General features: G+C 34.4%; 1 protein-coding gene across 1 annotated transcript; it reads right to left on the reverse strand.

Annotated features, from left to right (window-relative positions):
• Positions 1-113: 113 nt before the first annotated feature.
• foxe1 (forkhead box E1) lies at positions 114-3,836 on the reverse strand. Its single transcript, XM_087237235.1, has one exon. The coding sequence runs from the start codon at positions 1,746-1,748 to the stop codon at positions 684-686; it is 1,065 nt and encodes a 354-aa protein (XP_087093361.1). The 5' UTR covers positions 1,749-3,836; the 3' UTR covers positions 114-683.
• Positions 3,837-20,599: the final 16,763 nt, after the last annotated feature.

The following is a 20,599-nucleotide window of genomic DNA, read 5'->3' on the forward strand; positions in this document are numbered from 1 at the left end:
AAATACTTTATTATTTAAAACAATATAATATGTGGTGGTGCATTTTAGTTATACCTGGGGGGAAATGTTATTTGCCATGTCCACTCTTAGAAATAAATGACAAATTCTGTATGTTTACTTTAGCTGACTGGTTTAATTTTTAGTATGTGATTTTCTTGCTTTAGAGCCTGTTGTGGAGGTCTGTATATAGTGAGTATCAGATGGAAATGGTGAATATGATTTACATTTTCTTTAAAAGATGCTGCAACAGCCTTTTGTGTAAAAACAAAAAAAGAAATCATTGAATTAAATAAATATAATTCAATGAAAAGTAAATGAAAGAAACATATTTTTTACCATAGATGGCAATTATAAGAAAAGCATATACAAAGCACACAAACATGTTTAACTCAAATGATAAAAAAAAAATCAAAGACCTCACTAAAAAGAGGTTTGATCTTTGTAAACATTTTTCACTTTGAAAAATGCACTTTGTGCTTTTTTTGTTTGTTTTTACAACGTTGTAATAGGAAAGATCTGTACGTGTAAATTGAGATCTTACTCTATTAATACAATCACAATAAGACAATTTAAATATCACAGTTTTTTTCACAACGCATTTCATATTTGCTAAAAAATGTTCCCTTAAATGTTCCTGTGCCAGCGGTTCTTGCTATGAAAAAAAAAGTCATCCGTGACCTTTGTTAGGTGGCAGACACAAACCTGTCCATATTACCCGAGTAAGCCGGATGCCTGATATAGGCTCCTGAGCTTCCTACCGCACCAGAGTTATTGTACTGAACAAAAGAGCCCAGCTGTGCAGGAGAGGTTCTGCCATAAGGGTCCCCGACAGCATCACCAGCAATGGGAGACAAGCTGGAGATGGCCATCCTCCCTGCTGGCCCATAATGCTGAGTGCTGGCTTGTGGATATGAAACCTGAGTTTGTCCATGTCCTGGGCCAGAGTAGGCAAAGGCCATGTTGTTTGAGGAGCTAGAATAGCACGAGAGCACAGTCTCCCCGTTGCAGGACTGATGCTGGAAGCCCGGTCCTCCCAAACTGCAGGAGCCACTTTCAGGACTGAAACTGCGACAGGACTGCTGTGGGATCATCTCTGCGTTTTGACCCATCCGGCTTGGTGACCCAATGAGAGAATTGATTCTGAAGACCCTTGACTGACCCGCTGTGAAGTTTGGAGAGGAGGACTGGTAGTAAGCAGAAGGAAGCTGTTGTGCGTATGGCGGACTCACAGCCATGTTGGAGTAGACAGAGTTGGCGTAGGCTGAGCGCGCAATCTGGACCGGTGAGAAAACGGGAGATTCGTGCACATACGATGAATATGTAGTGAAGTCGCTGCGCTTGAACCGCTTTCGACGTCGTAGGAAGCTTCCACTTTCAAACATGTCTTCGGCGTTAGGGTCAAGAGCCCAGTAGTTGCCTTTTCCGGGCCTACCGGGCTCTCGTGGGATCTTGATAAAGCAGTCGTTGAGTGTCAAATTATGGCGGATGGAGTTCTGCCATTTCTTGGAGTTGTCTCGATAGAAGGGAAACCTCTCGGTGATAAACTTGTAGATCCCTCCCAGAGTGAGTTTGCGGTCAGGCGAGTTAGCGATGGCCATGGAGATCAGAGCGATGTAGCTGTATGGTGGTTTGCCTCGCTGAAGGGGCCTCTTCCTCCGACGGCCTCTTTGCGGCTCTGCTCTCTGACTGTCATTCACTGGAAGAGTGGTTTCAGAGGGAGAATCACTCTCCACTTTAACCACAGGCATGACTCTAGTTAGAATCGCTCCCAAAGGTAGCACAGCTTGGAAATCACTATAGTCTGACTGTCACTGATTCGGTTCACCGGGTTCTTTGTCAGGAGCAGCAAATGGTCTTTGCTTGCTGAATGTATTCTGGTGAAAAAGTACCAGTCATAATGCAGACCTTAAAATCCCCAAGCAGAAAGATCAGTTCCTTTGATCTTCATCTGTATCGTTAAGTGTATCCTTACACCGCAGTGTCCTTAATTCAGAGGAGTTCATGCAAAACCAAGTGAACATAAAAAATGGAAGCACTCACATAAACAGCCTTTTTTGATAGTGGTCTTCGTAATGTGGAAGAGACAAGTGAGCAGTCAATAACTGGCTGTGCTGACCAAGGAACACACTACCTGAAGAGTTATTAGCCACACCTCTTCAAGCAGGTTATCTGTCACGAGGCTGAAAGCACATGCCTCTGCAGATTTGAATATCTTTAAACACACTCTCAATCGCTCACTTTTATTTACTTCAATTTGTGTGGAAACAATTACACTTAAAAAACTGAGCACTTTTAAATAACCAAGTATATTTTAGAGTAGCCTTTAGCAAACATTAAGTCACTTTTTAAACTAATTTCAATCAAAATTGGGTAAAATATGGCCTAACCCAATCAGTAGGTTAAATTTGGTCCTATACATCTGATAAAAAACAGCAGCTGGTTTTGTCTATATTTTACCCTAAATTTGGTTGAAATAACCCAACATTATTAAGAGTACTGCACTTCCTGTTTTTGTTTATCCTGCAGATTTGTGCCTTATATCATATTACGTTTACCAAATGCACAGCTTGTTCTCTTTCGGGGAGCTATTTTATCTATTTTTTTTTTTTTAGCTCTTCAGGTACTGATGGAAAACGAGCAGATTTATTTTTGTAGCAAGCAAAACAGATTGGGATTCATTTTGGCTAAAGTGGAGCATTATTGAGCTCTAATAGCCCTGATTAGTGGCAACACAAACTTCTGGCCTCCGCGGGTTATTTTTTTTTCCTCAATGCCGTGTCAGGCGGTTTCATCTGTGTGAGAAGATGTAAATATGTCTTTGTAAGCCACAGTCTGTGCCTCCCTCTGTTTTAACAACATGCAAATCTGGGTTACATTTTGGTGTGTGGGTATAGACAGGCCGATACCTCGGGCTGGTATCTGGTTTACATGTCAGGGAGATGTTTTTATTTAAGAGAATGTAAAAAAGCAATTTTTTCTACAACAAATCTATTTGAGTTTTTGTAGATTGTAGCTCTGTTTAAATGCTCATTCTCACAATGAGGTCTTTGATTAAAGCAAATCATAAAATTATGTTCTTACAGGGATAGTCCACCCCTGTTTTTTAAAGAAATTCTACTAAAGATAACCGTTGACATCAATAGCTGGATAAAAAAAATATTGTGGAAGATAATGGCTGCCAGTTTCACACACTGTTTTTTCTCGCAGTTTTTAATAATAATTAAAAAAATGATTTGATTGAAATATTTTTATTTTAATAAAATAATTTTTTAAATATTATCGCTACTAAGACTTTTTGTTCAATAAACTACTAATTAGCTGCTTAATAATAGTTAGTAAGGTAGTTGGGTTTTGGTGTTGGGTAGGTATAGCGATGTAAAGTAATTTCATACTTTATAAGTGCTAAAAAACAGTTCAAATCTTAATAATAGGCTGGTAATAAGCCAGTAGTAAAGGGTGTGAATTGTTACATGAACTAAAGTGTCACTAAGAGGACTAAAGAATACTTTTTCCAACTCACTTATAAACATAATAGTTTTAATAACTCATTTCTAATAACTCTTATCTTTGCCGTGATGACAGTAAATAATATTTGACTATGCATTTTTCGAGACACCTCTATACAGCTTAATGCAAAATTTATAGCTTAACTAGGTTAATTAGGTTTACTAGGCAGGTTAGGGTAATTAGGCAAGTTATTATATAACAGTGGTTTGTTCTGTAGACTATCAGGTGAAAAAATTGGCTTCAAGGGGTTAATAATTTTGACCTTCAAATGTTTTTTAAAAAATTAAAAACTACTTTTATTCTAGCCAAAATAAAACAAGCAAGACTTCCTCCAGAAGAAAAAAAAATATTATGAGGCATACTGTGAAAATTTCCTTGCTCTGCTAAATATCATTTGGGAAATTTTAATAAAAAATTAAAAAGGGGGCTTATTAATTCTGACTTCAACTGTATATTGTCTTCAGCAGTTTGCTTCATGCAAGTACTTAGCAAATACTCAGACAAAAGCTCTTATGTGCAAACCTGCACTTGAGGCCGACTGAAGGGTCTTGCGCTGAGACGTTATGCTGAAAATGGGCTGTTTTTCGGACAGACGCCAAGACAACGAGCCTCTCTGTAAAGGTTAAACATCGCTTGAGCTTACAAAGAGATTCCTCACCTGTCATCCGAGGGTAATCTCTTGTGCTCACTGGATTTATACAGGATATTTCCTAAGGGCTGCCCACCCTTGTGCAGTTGGCAGAAAAATGCTCTACAGGTGAGTCATAAAATGTTGCTCTGCCACATAGAGGGTTTTACATTTAAGTGAAAGTTTTCATGCTAGAACTGACGTCATTAGAGTTAATAAAAAGAAAGTAATTATATGATTTGTTTTGCCTCCCCCAGGACACTAATTAAAACAAAAAGCTAAAGAACATATACCAAACATTCTAATTCTACACATTAATGTTAAAACGATCAAATGCAATAGCTCTATGGGTTTAAATAATAATAATAAAATAACATTTACAAGACACTTACTAAAATTTTATTTAGCGTAACAACAGTTTACATCCAACAATTTTTTTTTCCGACTATAAAAAAAGAGGTGGCTTTATGTACTTAATATTTTATGAGGTATTGAGAACAGGTTATAAATATCATATTTATTATCGATTTATGTTGTTGTAGTGTTTTATAATAACAAGCTGTCTAGCAGCCTTTTTTTGACAATTTTTCAGAGTTCGTATCTGAAACCTGAAAAGTACATGAGCAGAAGGGAAAACATTTTAGAATATCTTAAGAATTGTTTTCTTGATATTTGGGTTACATAAAGTAAATATTGTTTCATCCATCATTACAACAGTAGCAGAATGAAAGCTGAATATTGAAATATTTTATTTTCATTTCTTGAACTGAATTCTGCTGAAAGATAAGTAATCACTGAGTTCACCAAACAAAACTCTAGAATTTATTACTTGAACACAAGTTATTAAATTCTTTTAAAATACAGTCTAATGAAATGCATTTAAATAAGAAAGTTTAAAATGAAACAGTTGTTATATATATATATATCAACTGTTTCTTTTTTATGTTCAGTTCTCATTTGAAGTAATTGTATATGCTTAATGTGAAATGTAGAGTATACAGCAGACATGCAGCACGGATTATATCTTCATCTATAAAAATACAGTGCCCTTAGCTTGGCCTGCTGTTACCAGTGTGAAGAATGAACCAGAATAACTGGAATAATATCATCACTAATCTCTCCCTTCTTTATTTCTCTTTTATAAATCAGACTTCTTTATAGAAAAGGCGTTATCGGCATTTGTGATCTCAAGATAACAAATTCACGTTTAAAGTAAACAGTTATCATATCACAACAATGAAGAATATGGTTGTTTATTACTTAATGTGTGAAGATAAGCAAGACTTTTACAGTGTGAAAAACAGGAGGCAATACAGTAGTGCAATGCAGTTATGCAGTAAGCATTAAGTATTCAACTTTTTTGATGCTTGATTGAATTTTGGTTAATAAAACACTTTTTCTCAATGGACTGTAGAGGAAAATTTGTGTATCAGTGTATTCTGGCATAAGCAAACAAGTGGTGGCGGATGTGTGAATTTTTTTGAATGACAGGAATTTTAATTCAGTGGAAGTCACTAAAGCTTTCCTTGGAGTTTTGTGGCCACAGACTCAGTGGCTTTAATTACAAGGCAAACAATATAGAAATACTCTTTCTGTATGTAATATATGTATTGTTTTGTAGTGAATTTTCTGCTAACTCTTTTTTTTTTTTTTTCTGACATTAATAAAAACAATAATAATAATGAAAAACATTAGACTTTTGTGAATACAAAATAACATTTGAAATCTTCATTCTTGGCCAAAACCTAATCAAACTTGTTTTAACAGGTCAACAGGAACAAAAATCTTTTCTTTGTTTTTTTTTATTTTGCAGTGATGACAGATTTTAAGAATGAATTTTTTATGATTTTAAAAATGACTTCCTTGTTATACTCAATAATTCCTAAAGCAAATTTTAAAGACAAAATCCTTAAAAAAAATAAATAAATAAATAAAAAATTAAAACCACATTTATTTGAACGCACACACACACACACACACACATATATATATATATATATATATATATATATATATATATATATATATATATATATATATACACACACACACACACACACACACACATATATATATATATATATATATATATATATATATATATATATATATATATACACATTTACTGCAAAATTTAATGGAAAAGCTTGTTGTTTAATTTGAAACAAAAATGAGCTAAAATAAAAAAAAATCTACACTACTGGTCAAAAGTTTTCATAAGAAACTGATTCAGTTTGTCAAGGCAGCATTTATTAAAAGAAAATATTAATTTATTAAATATTTATTTATTACTTATTGTATGTATTTTCAAAAGAAATTTTTAGTCCAGTTATTATTGCTTTTATTACTGTTACCATTATAATAACAACAACTACAACAACAATAATTAATATTACAGTGATTTCTGAAGGATAATGTGACTGAAGACTGGAGTAATAAAAATTGATCTTTATAATCACTTTATAATTCACAAATGTATTAACTAATACAATGTGAATAGGATTCAACCCCCCACCCCCACCCCACCCCCTCCAGTATTATACAAACTAAAATGGTTCAAGAGGCCATCCATTGATGAATTATGTAAATAAGAGTTTTGTCATTGTAAGTCATGCAAACGCCTCTGACACCCTCCTCACTCATCAGGATAAAAAAATAACAACATGCAAAAGAAAATTTCAGTATTTATTTAGAAAGTCACTTTAGATAGTTTGTTTCACGTGTAAACAGCAAACTGTTTTTTTTCTTGCTCTGTATTCCTGTTCATTGGCCATAATCAGATTACACATTGCAAACATTTGCAAGTGGTCCCTAAAGAAATAACATAATTCTTGAGATGTTTTGGGGACAATTTAATTGTTTTAAGTTTAATCCATAATAATTTGTTAAGTAAACTTAATTGATTAGTGTTGGGACAAAATGAATGAGTTGGTAAATGTTTTTGACTTTAATAAAAGCAGTTAATTTAGATGTTACAATTTCACCTCAGGTTATCCGTTTTATTCATTATATAAAAAAGTGGATTGGCCAGTCATTTAATCAAATCCAAGGCTTGTTATTTTAGCCTGTTGTGTTCAGCAAAGTCTTTATTATTTTACAATCATTTCAACTGTAATTATACAAATCTGGTGTGTTTTTGTTAGTGTTAGCATAGCTGACAGCTCTCTAAACAAGCCTGTGCTACTGCTGACAGTTTGTGTTGGTTTGTTCTAAGTGTTCCTCATGCTTGCTGCTTTAGAATAATAGAGCTGACTAATTTCTCAGGCGTTGAGTGTTTAGCAGGGCCACTTATTTGCTTCTGTCACAGTCTGTGTATATCTCACTGTGAGTTTAGCACTTTAAAAGCCTGGAGTCTGGACATTCTGCAGCTTTATGTGAATTTGTCTCTTACTTGATCTTAAACTCTTAAAGGATCTGATTGTTTAAAATAGATTTAACTTATGAACTCATTCAAAACGAATTTCAGACCCTAAATAACATGGAAAGTTTTACAGTCACCAGCAATTAACTTTCACATTCTATTCAGAATTGTCAAGACATGTTATCACATTTTACTCAAAAAAAAAAAAGCAAATAATACTTTTGATAAAAAAATAGAATATTTTGATTCATTTCTTAGTGAATATAGGCAATGTATTTTGGTGCATTTAAACAAAACAGATTTATTTTTTAAGAGATCCCTTTTTTAAGAGATAAATTCATTAAAATAATATTTTAGTCACCAAACATTTTTAGAAATTGAAAGATAATACAATTAAATTCAAGCAAAATATTGCTAAAATAAATTGCAACCTACAAAATGTCAACACATTTATTTTGCTGCTCTAGATTTTTCCTTTTTTTTAAAATTTGTATTTAATTTTTTTCTATAACATATAAATTTGAGTGTATTAGTTTTTAAACTGTAATCAAAAGTTAATTTGTTAGATAAGCTCTAGATTTGGCTTCAGTACTGACTAATCTAATTTATATGCACAAATATAATATTGTATAGCTTTCTATTAAAAATCTGAATTTAAAAGATAGATTTGTGAGGGGTGCACTTATATATGCTGAGCACTGTAACTACATGTTAAAGGTGTAGTGAAGAAAACTTTGTCAAATCAAAATTTTCAGTTTGATCATTTTGATAGGCTCCCCTACAGTACATGCCTGTCAAAAAATTTCATTGCAAACAATCTGACAGAATGGATTACATCATCAGCATTGTCAGGGGTAACGCATTATAAGTAACGTTTCGTAATAATAATAGTTTTTGTGAGTAACGAGTAAAGTAAAAAAAAATTGCTGAATTAAAATGGTCATTGTCACATTGAATCATGCACACAAAAAGAGAATGCAATTCTTATTTTTAACAAATGGAAAAAAGAAAAAAGTGGATTATCTCGATGGACAGTGATTTTACGTAACTAATAAGACAAAAATGATAAAAGTAGATGATCTGTATATGATCTGTATATTTATGGCTTTAGGGTCAGGAAGCAAGATAAGATTATTCTACATTATTTTTTTATGTTTTTTAAAGGTAAATGAAGTTGTTATACAGTGCATTGTTAATTGCAGAGCAGAAAAAAACGAGAAGAAAAAACCCTGCAAGTTCTTAAAGACATCAAACTTTAGCAAAGGTAAAAGTAATACAAAAGTAAAAAATAATGTAACACATTACTTACCAAATAATTAACTAAGTACAGCAACTAGTTACTTTTTTGGGGGAGTAACTCAATATTGTTGCATTGCTATTGTTGCATTGCTTTCCCCAACACTGATTATCACGTTCACAGATGCGGTTCAGACATAGAATGCATCAACAAAGCATCAACACTTACCTTCTATTTGTTTGAGATGTTTTTAACTGAAGATCTCTCTCTCTCTCTCTCTCTCTCTCTCTCTCTCTCTCTCTCTCTCTCTCTCTCTCTCTCTCTGTTGAATGTTACCTGCACTGTAAAGAAATTGCTTAAAATAGCTGTTTTCCATATTTTCTGATTCATGTTTTTAGTTTAAATGAATTCCATTTATTTATGCTTTTGAATTGCATTATGGGACCTTAATCTTTTTTCCAACTTTTAACCTTGAAAAGTTAAAAAAAAGTGACTTTTATCAACATTTTTAGTGATATATATAGTAATATATTGTCTGGGTTGGTGTTGTTTAGTAAGGTACGAAAACTTTATATATTCTGTCATTTTAAAGACTTATTTCTCTCTATAACTTCTTATACATTATATTATTTCAAACTAATATAAAATAGCGTTGAAATGTCACCGTCAAAAGTTGACAAAGCAGAGATCAAGGTCCCATAATCCAATTAACAACTGTAAATAAACAGAAAATCCAAAATATGGAAATTGTTAATTAACAGATGTGTTTTTTACAATATAGTGTTGTCTTTGGTGCTGCTCATGCTTTCACGAGGCATGGCTTTTCGTGGTGATTTGCAGGGAGGGTGAAAGGTAAGCTTTCAGGCTAACAAATTTTGATTGTCAAAAATATTTTATCAAACTGAGTAGATTCTGTACTAAATGACATTTTTATTTTCAACTGAAGAGGTGGAGGGGTTTAAAGAAGGAGTGAGTGAGCTATCTTCATCCCACCAGCAAACCTAATTTGCTTCTGAGTTGGGTTGTGGATTAATATAGGCTAAATGATAATTATACTCGACTAATTTTGTTTAACATATATGAAAACACAGGCAAGAATTCATATCAACCTCCACAAAAACAGATCAGTTCTATGAAGTTTACTGGTACCTTCATTTCAAAGAAGTCACAGAAAGAGCTGAGTGATATGACATCATGCATAAATGTGCATTAACTATGCATGTTTTGCAATTTAGGTGTCTGTTGCCTCATTACAAACATGCACAGCAAATTTCACAATATACACATTAAACTAATAAAATACATTTAAACAGACCATATGCCTGTTCAGGTGGCACTGAATATATCTGTATGTATATACTGCATTTTGCATTTGGATAAGGTGTGAACACTCCATGGTAATACATGGCTACCTGCTTTACAAAACTGCTCCCTTTCTCCTCCTTAAAGAGACCCTATTATGCATTATAAAAGGTCATATTTTGATTTTGGGGGTCTCCAACAATAATGTGACATGCATGGTCAAAAAAGCACTTTCATTGTCTTAAAATATGTATTTATTTTGACCTAATTATCCCAACGCCTTTAGCATTCATTAGTTTCCAAACTCTTCTTTTGCATGATGCTAATCTGCACTGATTGGTCCAATGAATAAGTCTGTTGTTATTGGTCGACTGTGTTCAGCTTGAGATGGAGAGAAATGTCCACACCATGGTCATGAATGCAGAGTATACATGTTAGAGTTTAGATTGGGCCCAAAAAATTATACCTGAGCACGTGCACCTGACCTGGTCTAACACATTAACTGTAATTATGAGCCAGAGTCTGATTCAAACTTGATTTTTTTTTTCTTTGGTGTGGACCGTTATAACAGACATTCTCAAATACAATTTTGAGTAGTTTGAACTTAGAAAATAGTTTAGATTTATCTTAGCAAATAATGCAACAAGGATGCAGCATGTAAACTGCAATGTTTGTTTATTCAGAATGGATCTTAACAAAAGAGGACATTGAAGGCTGACTATATCATCCTTTCGGCCATGGCAAGCCTGCTTCAACTGTCTGTTCATCGTGGAAGTCGCTGTTTTTTTTTTTTTTTTTTTTTGGCTAAAACATCGTTCGAACCACATGAGCATTTTTTCTTTCAGCGTCCATGTTAACAGATTAGAGCTTCATAATACAGAAGCAATGCATCAATGCAGCCCGTGAGCAGAGCTGATCATGCCACCATCATTTCGACACTGGTTTTTTATTACACATTGCATGTAACGTTTGTGAGAAATACTACAGTAAGAACTTTACCAATGAGTATTTGATGCATTTGTTGTTGAGTTACAACGATGAGTCAGACACAATGTCATTACAAAGTTCACGCACGCACACACACATGCGCGTTTAGCTTTGCACTGTTTTTACAAAGGATACAGGTTAATCTCCACTGCTGTATGAATATCTGTTATGTTAATGTACAAAATAAACCTGATTTATTGTCCACAAACCGGGATTGAAGCATTTTCTTTTATAATTGTACTAACACTCGGCTGTGGTGATGAAGTAAAGCTGAAGTAAATCGATGTAATTCATTACACACATGCTCTGTTTTAAAACATTTTAAACCTGTAAAACTCACTCTTGATCACATTTGATGATAATTGATGATCTTAGCAAACTAAACAGACCTTTTATTCCCAGTTGCTTTGCGCACATCCTGTCTTGTTGATATGATTATACGCGTTACTATAGATATTTTAATACGCAGCTGTCAATCAATTCAGTGGGCGGGGGGACCGCACTCCTACGTCAAGTTGTGGCCGATCTGAAAACCGCTCCAACTGGTCCACTGTTTTTATGTTGTTAAATTGAAAAAAAAGGACTGGGTGTGTTTATATCACCCCAATATGATGGTCTATACCAGGGATGGGCAGACTTGATCCTCGAGGGCCGGTTTCCTTGCAGTGTTTTGTTCCAACACTAGTCAAACACACCTGAACATGCTAATCAGTGTCTTTAAGATCACAAGAAATCTATAAGCAGGTGTGTTTGATTAGGGTTGGAGCTAAACTGTGCAGGACACGGGCCCTCCAGGACCAAGTTTGCCCACCCCTGGTCTATACCTACACATATGTCTGTCCAAACAGCTTGAAAAGTAGATTTTTCACCATAGGTGACCTTTAAACATGGTGCACTTTAAGATTTAAATCTCAGCTGGATGTTTTCATTCACTTAGAGCTGTGTTACACACTGCATGGAAGATATTTCTCAAAAACGTATAATAGGGGCTCTTTAAAGTCTGTCCTGTTTTCAAAATAAGAGTCACCCATAGACAAAAAGCAAAATACAAGCTTAGGGAAGTTTCAAAATAAAATTTCAAAAATATATTGTCGCAACCTCAATAGGAAACACTGCTGGCAATCAGACACTGCCTGGAGCATGCAATGATCTTGTGTGGACCATCAGTCTGTCTTTCAATTGGCAACATGATTTACATGAGAACAAAGGAAAAAAATTCCCAGTAGGTCATTTCAATGTACTCTTATGATCTCTTATTATTCAGCTATGCTAGGTACAGGTTTTAATTACATGATATCTTTAAGGTTTTCAATTAATGTTTGCATAAACAATAAAAGGGGGAAAACATGTACAATTGTAATATTTTGCAAACTTGAGAAAGAACAATTTTGCCAACCAACATACAAAAAATGCACATTGTATAACATTTATAAGCATGTGCAATCTGAATTTGTTTTAATTGATTCAACAAATTACAATGATTAAACCTTTCAGGTCCACAGACTATATACCCAATCATATTTCTAAGACTGCTGTTTTGCATTCATGACGTTTTCAACACAGTATTTTTGTGTAATTATAAATGTCACATCTGATCAGTTATAAGTATCCTGAAGACTGGTGTAATGAATACTGAAAATTCAACTTGTTGTACAGTGTTTGAGAAACTGCACTGGTGAACATCTGACCTTTTTATTTCCTGTAAGTGGGAACTGCGAGAGAATTACCTATTTATTTATTTGTTTGTTTTACATTGCTGTCGTCATGGCTGTATGTGTGTTTGTTTATTTGTGTGTACCTGAACATGTCTATTGTTTGCATTTAGCCCGAGCTTTGCCATTGGCAATGCAAAGTCCCAGTGCCGGTTGACTGGTTCTCAGGCCTAGCCAGTTTACATAACTGAAGCAGAATGCTGGCTCTCCCGGTTAACGTTCACTCTTTATGAGCCTCCACACGGCAGCCACCTGTCTGTATTGACACGGCCAATCAGCACTGTTCTCTACATCACTGCCTATACAGACTACAATTAAACAGTCAAAAAGATACACTGAAAGACCTGACGGCAAACATGTTTTTATGAAATACAGTCAATTTCGTTAGAAAAAATCAACAACAACTTTAAATTTGATATTCCACAGCACAATAATTTCTTTTGGGATTGTATGACTTACAGTATCCACAAAAATCTACTTTTTGAAACAACTGAATTTTTTATTATTATTTTATTTTATTGTGTTCTTTAAATACCTACTGATTTGATGTCTGCTCTAAATGAAAAACAAAATAAACAGCCTAAAAAGCTTTTCACATGAACTATGTTTTTCATTTCACTATACTACTGTTGTTTTTTTACAACCCCAGCCCCAGTAGTGATTTCCAAATTTACTTTGACTCATATTTTATTATAGACAATTTGAACACAAAATATTTCATGTTTTGTCTGGTCAACTTCCTTTCATTTGTAAATATACATCCTTTCCTGTCATTCAGACCTGCAACACATTCCAAAAAAGGTTGGAACAGAAGCAATTTAGAAATAATCATTAAATAATGATGTGATTTGAAATAGGTGATGTCAACAGGTTATTGCAATTATGATTTGGCACAAAAAACAGCATCCAAGAAGGGTCTAGTCCTTTAGGAGCAAAGATAGGCTGAGGATCACCAATTTTCCAACAAATATGTGAGAAAATTATTGACATAATGTTTTTCAAAGAAAGAAAGAAAGACATTTGGATGTTTCAGCTTCAACAGTGGATAACATAACTAAAAGATTCAAGGAATCCAAGGAAATTTCAGAGCATAAAGAACAAGGGTGCAAACCTAAGCTGAACTACTGCAATCTCTGATCCCTCAGGCAGCATCAAGAATCGTCAATCAGCTATAAGCCATATCACCACATGGGCTCGGGACTACTTTGGCAAAATTTTGTCAAGTACCACAATACGTAGTTACATCCACAAATGGCAGTTAAATCTGTACTATGCCAAAATGAAGCCCTATGTTAACAGTGTCCAGAAGTGTTGTCACCGAAACGTGTACTGCGATCAGATGTATTAGTATTTCAGGTATTTTTTAGGGAGAAATGAATGATGTTTGCTCCAGAGCAAAGAGGAAAAGGATCATCCAGACTGCCACCAGCAACAATTCCAAAAGCCAGGATCTTTCATGGTATGGGCTTGTGTCAGTACCCTTGGCAAAGGTAGCTTGCACTTCTGTGATGGCACCATTAATGCTGAAAAATACATAAAGATTTTGGAGCACTATATGCTGCCTTCTTTTCCAGGGATGATGAATTTATATTTCAACAAAACAATGTAAAACCACATTCTGCACACATTACAAAGTCCTGGCTGTGGAGGAAGAGGATACAGAGACCTGACTGTCCTCACTACTGTCTCCACTGAGAATCTGTGGCACATTTTGAAGCGAAAAATTTGACAACGAAGATCCTGTACCATCTTACGGCTTGTTTCCAGGAAGAATGGGACAAAATTACACCTGAAACACTTCATCACTTGTCTTCAGTACTCCTTTACTAGTCTTTTTAAATGTATGGCAAGAAGCAAAATTGGATTCTGTGTTTGTTTAAATAAAAAATAAAAAAAGAAAACCATGAGGAACACATTGAATAATGTTTGTTGTTTTGTCTGCAATGAAATACAAGTCAAAGTAAATTCAGAAATCACTACTTTCTTTTTTCATTTGCGTTTTCCCTATGGTCCCAACTTTTTCTGATTTGGGGTTGTATGTTAGAATAGACCATTGCTATCAATTTTCACAGTGTCTCACGCATGACATTCCATTAAAAACAAAAAGCAAACAAACAACAGCAAAAAAAAACAAGAACTATATGTAAATATTTTTCTATTTATTATCATGACTATTTAAATTAAATAATTTGAATTTGTTAATAAAAAAAAATCTATATGGAAGTCTGGTAAAAGAAAAAATTATATTTACAGTCCTCTAAATTACATTTTTAGCACACACTCACTTTGGGTTATTCCATGCTTTTCCATAGACAATGCAAAGCCCCACTGGAATGGCTGAAATATTCTGATTCTGATTATCAGGGGTTGTCACAGCAAAATGAACCGCCAATTTCTTTGCCACATATTTTATGCAGCGGACCTTCCTGCTGCGACCCAGTATCGAGAGAGCAACCCTCTGTGCACTGCTGTCTGGCAGCTCTGTTAAATAAATATACCTAATTTTGAACTATACTCCTGTCCCCTATCCTAGTGTGTGTATCACACACAATGTATTTCTGGCTACATACCCGTGTAACTTAGGAGTGCTTTTGTGGTTCACGGTCAGATATAGTTTATAAACTTAAATATAGTAAAGAATCAAATAATGTAATTTTAATTACATATTTTTAATGATCTCTTATGTTTTTATTGCTATCCCTATAATGGGTTGAAGCTGGAAGGGAATCTGCTGGATAAATTGCCAGTTTATTCTGCTATGGTGAACCCTTATTAATAAATAAACTAAGCTGAAACGAAAATAATTGATTGAATGATTTAATTGCTATGGTCTGATGCTTTCTTAACTGCTGATTCTCACTTCTACTTTTCATTTTCATTTTTAAAAAATAATAATAATTTGAACTAAGCTAAAGGAACTAAGCCAAAAGAAAAGGAATGAATGAATAAATTGAGCTGAAAATGAGGTTTACATACGACTGTTGCTCACAGCAGTCTGGACAGTGTCTGGATGTTCATTATTAGCATATCACAGGAAACATATTCAAATTGTATGTATGAAAATAAATTTTATTGTGAGAATAATATCAACAGTAATAATAAACATTCAGTCTCGATGCTGAATTCTCCTCAAAGGTCATTAGTTATGCAAAAATGAAAATTTAGTTACTAATTACTTCCCCTTACATAGTTTTAATCCCCTGAGTCATTTAAAATTAGAACACAAATTTTAGACAAAATTTAAGTGGTTCCGCATTCTCCATTGAGACAGAAAAGCAACCAAAACATTATGAAAACACACCATGTGACTTCAGTGGTTCAACTGTAATCATACAAAGCTCCATAAACAATTTTGTATGCCAAAAAACTATATCAGAGTGCTTTTACATCTGGGGATTGATTCTTTTGTTCCAAAACAGGGATTAAAATTGTTACGCCCATTCACATGGGGTGCCAGCGTCAACGCTTTCCATTCACTTTGAATGGGTGACGTCAGGCATTGCCGAACTGCATTGTGGATCCGTCGGTGCCGCTTCAGAGGCGTTGCTCGCTGCAGAAGTTGGGACTAGTCAAATTTTCAAGCGCTGATGGAAGCGTCAGCCAATCAGATCTCTGTATGCAAATACACCAGCGGCCAGTGGCCTATTGCTGACTGAATTTTGTTGGCTGACGCTGCTATGATGATCACTTCAGCCCCAACTTCAGACACGCCTTCAGTCAAGCATTGACGCTTGAAGCCCAGTGTGAATGGGACGTTACAATTTTGCACTTTGCTCTTAGTACGGTTCACTTTCACACAGCAAAGTTTCTAAACGGACCAAAATAGCTAAAATAAGTCACATGCGGTTTAACTCTCCTCACATTGGTCAGAGTATCTCGATTTATTTTTCAGAGTATTGCTCAGTTATCATGCATCTTTATTTTAATTTATGACAATGAGCAATAAGACATTATAAGCAAAAAGCTGCATTTTAATTTTGGATCGTGGCACGCACAGACATTGTCACCAGATATAAACCAGAGTTAAGACTTTCTCATACATAGCAGTTGGTTTATACATTATAGGCTATCATTATAAAGAGAAATAACAGATAAACCAAGACTGCTCTTCGGTCAATTTTCCTAACAGATAAACAGCTCTCAGTTCTAGTTCACATGCTTTCACTTTTGTATTTGATATGAAACGCACATTAATGGGTAGGAATGACATCCCAGCCTACTCATAATTCTCTTTTCATATATGCCTATTATATAGCCATAATACACTTTCTCACTACAATCGATCCTCTGCAGAGTTCGTTTCAATTGAGCCTAGACCACGTTATTCAGGCGATCTCGTACCGATTAATTTCGCACGGATCCGAGTGCGATTGCTGGATTCTCATATGAGCTAACTGGCGAACCCGCCAGGTTCCAAAACAAAATGCTAGGTGTGAAAGCACCTTCAGTCAGGGGCAATACAAGGCTTGCATGTTGCGTTGGTGACTGTAATGGCAATACTTCATATTGTCCTTAGTAAACACTAAAGTCTACTTTACAGTTTTTCTGGCACACAAAAGTGTTTGTGGAGCTTTGTATGATTAGAGTCACATGAAATGTTTTGACAATGTTTTTTCTGCACTCTGAGCATCATTGTTGTCTATGGTGGGTAAGAGAACTCTCTGATTCCATCTAAAATATCTTAATTTGTGTTCTGAAGATAGAAAGAATCTCTTGGATTTAAACATGAGGGTGAGTAACAAAACTTACAGTTTTATGTGAACTAATCCATTGATGTAATAACATGATCTTTGTATCATGGCCTCTAAAGCATTAAAAGACAATGTGTTCAACGATGCACATCAGTTTTCATGACTTTGAGTGGCTCCATGCATCTGAAGTATAGAGAACTTTTCTGCAGATGCATTTAGGCTTCTTTGGCTCAAACACTTATTCTCTTTCCCCCTGCCTGCTTCTGAATGGCTTGCTCAATCCAGTTGTATTGTGAACGTGAAGGTTCAATGTTCTCCATGGAATGTTCTCTCTCATTAGTAAAACTGGTTGTCTAAGAGGACAGATGTGACCACACCTCACTGGGACTTGATGATGAAGTGAAGTTTCACAGTCCTCAACCTTCAGATTTATCGCATTTGTTTATTTGCCAATCATGGATATTGTTGCAAATGACAGAGTGGTGATTGAAACTTTAACTTCTGGAAGCCATGGAACACATTTGTAGAATATAACACAGATATGTGTGTGTGTGTCTTTTGTCTATGATTTCATGCATGATGTCTACTGTTCCAAACACTGTACGTCTCTCATGAGTGTCATTCAGTGTCTAATCTTTCAGCTCTTGCAGATTTAGTTAAGTGTTGGCAGGATTTGACTGTTTAACATGTTGAACCTTTTAATATAACAAACATGGTTTTGAAATCTTATTAAAACATCTTGAGCTTAAGAAATGAAATATTAAGGAAGAAAACATGTCAGCTGAGGAATCCTGATCTCACTGCTGAAGAGGGCTGGAAAGACAATTTATTTGGATGGTTCCCTTTAAACATTCCGACTATAAGCAACTCTGCGTGTCAAATAAATCTCATTACAGTTTTAGTTGCTTTATTTTTTTTCTCAAACTGCACTACCCTGGCTCGTGGTTGTTTTAAAGACAGCTTTTAATCTTGGGTAAAGGATCATTTCACACTTTTAAATGAGAACTGGGATTAGCACTGCGTTTCACCTGGGGCTATGAAACCCTGCTTTGGAGCAGAGCTTAACACCACTTTTGCACTGTTAAACCCACACTGAGGTGCCAAACATGTGCAGGGTGAAATTATGTGCTTATAACTGACAGCTTATGTGTCTCACATTCATGCTTTCACATTGAACATTGCTACAGGAACACTGTATATAAATGCATCATATGTGAGCTTGACTAATAAAATGTCTAATAGAGAAATATGTGATAAACTAGAGTAAAAAGAGACTTTCAATGTAGTCTAAAACTTGTTTTCATGTTTTCAAACTTTTTAAACTCCACCGAATATTCTATTAACATTATTATAATTTCTAAACTGAATAGAATCATTTATGAAAACATGGCCACTTTCAGTTGCTCTAAATGACAATGTTTTTAATTTTAAATTGGAAAGGTGTCATCAGCGGTTTACAAAATAAACCAAAACAATATTTTGCTCAAACTATAAAATGTAAAAAGAAGAAAAACATGAGGTTTGCCATAGTTGTATACTCTTAAAGGAAACATTATTAACCCCTGCTGTAAAATTGGAATTTTATTCAAAGTGCTGTTTAACAGAGTTTTCACAGTATAAAAGCAGTCCTTCATTTTAGGTTTAACATTTAAGATCAACATTAAGATCATTTAAGATCAACATTAAGTTGTATAACCAACTTTTTTTACAGAACAAACTAACTTGCCTAATTAACATTACTTGCCTAGTCAACCTAATTAATCGAGGTAAGCCTTTAAAACACTATAAATCCTATATTAGATAAAGATTAGTAAACATTAAAATTAAAAGAATTTAAAGAATAGAAATTTCACAAGAGGGCTAATATTTTTTCTTATTTTTTTCAAGAATATTAACTCAAGCTGTGTACAATGTGAAACATTAATATATGTACACCCAAGATTAAGATTAACTACACTGTAAAACCCAACAGTGAACTTTATCAAATGAAATGAGTGTAGTTAACTCAAAATTGACTGAAAGTTAATTCTACTCATTTGAAAAGAGTTTTAAAAACAGTGTTGAAGGTAATGAGTTAATTAAATACCTCATTACTTCAACTTAAATGGAGTAAGTTTTCAGTACTCATCTAGATTAGTTTTTGACTCAAATGGTTCAAACTATCAATTTTCTCTAACGGTTTGAGTTACCTTATTGGGCTTTACTGTGGTTAAATTGCTTCATTTACTCAAATGGAATAAGTTCACAGTACCCATTTTGATTAGTTTTTAAAATTAAATGGTTTGTTGCAGGTTTCCTCAAATGGTTTTACCTTAATGTTTTGGGTTTTACAGTGTAGATACTTGCAAAGTAATACAGCACAACTGTACATTTTGGTTAATATCTATCTATCTATCTATCTATCTATCTATCTATCTATCTATCTATCTATCTATCTATCTATCTATCTATCTATCTATCTATCTATCTATCATCTATCTATCTATCTATCTATCTATCTATCTATCTATCTATCTATCTATCTATCATCTATCATCTATCTATCTATCTATCTATCTATCTATCTATCTATCTATCTATCTATCTATCTATCTATCTATCTATCTACCTATCTATCTATCATCAATTCTTTTAAAGTGAATGAGAGTGAGATGGATGGTTGGCATTTGGGGATGCCTGACAAAGACACATAGAGAGAAAAAAATTGCATGGTATGCATTTCTTTTCCAGTGCCACCTGCATGTCTGTTACTGCAGGATTTGTATCTCCTCAATCACTGACACTACTGGATTACCTGTTCTTAAAGCAAAGAGCCAACACAAGCCAGATCTTGCGCACAAGTATTCAAGCTCTCACACACTTGATTTTCTTTGCTTTGTGGGATGAATTTACCCTATTATTACTGCCAGTAGTCTGATTATGATTTCATGATACACTAATTTCCTGTACTTTAAACCCTGATTAACCACACTCAAATATTCTGTGTTAATTTAACTGTCATTTCAATCAAAACCTTGTTCTCCGGGAACTGTTACTAGAAAATAGTTACAGCAGCAGACAAAAAAAAAAACTGCCAAGTTCTCTTCTCTTTCATCAGACTGAACTACGATTAACTATATTGGTTTATCACATTTTGGTTCAGAGGTTGGGTGAAAAGGTGAGTTATTGTCCTAA

This window comes from Danio rerio, chromosome 1 (assembly GCF_052040795.2).
Source record: "Danio rerio strain M-AB ecotype USA chromosome 1, GRCz13ab, whole genome shotgun sequence".
Lineage (NCBI taxonomy): Eukaryota > Metazoa > Chordata > Actinopteri > Cypriniformes > Danionidae > Danio > Danio rerio.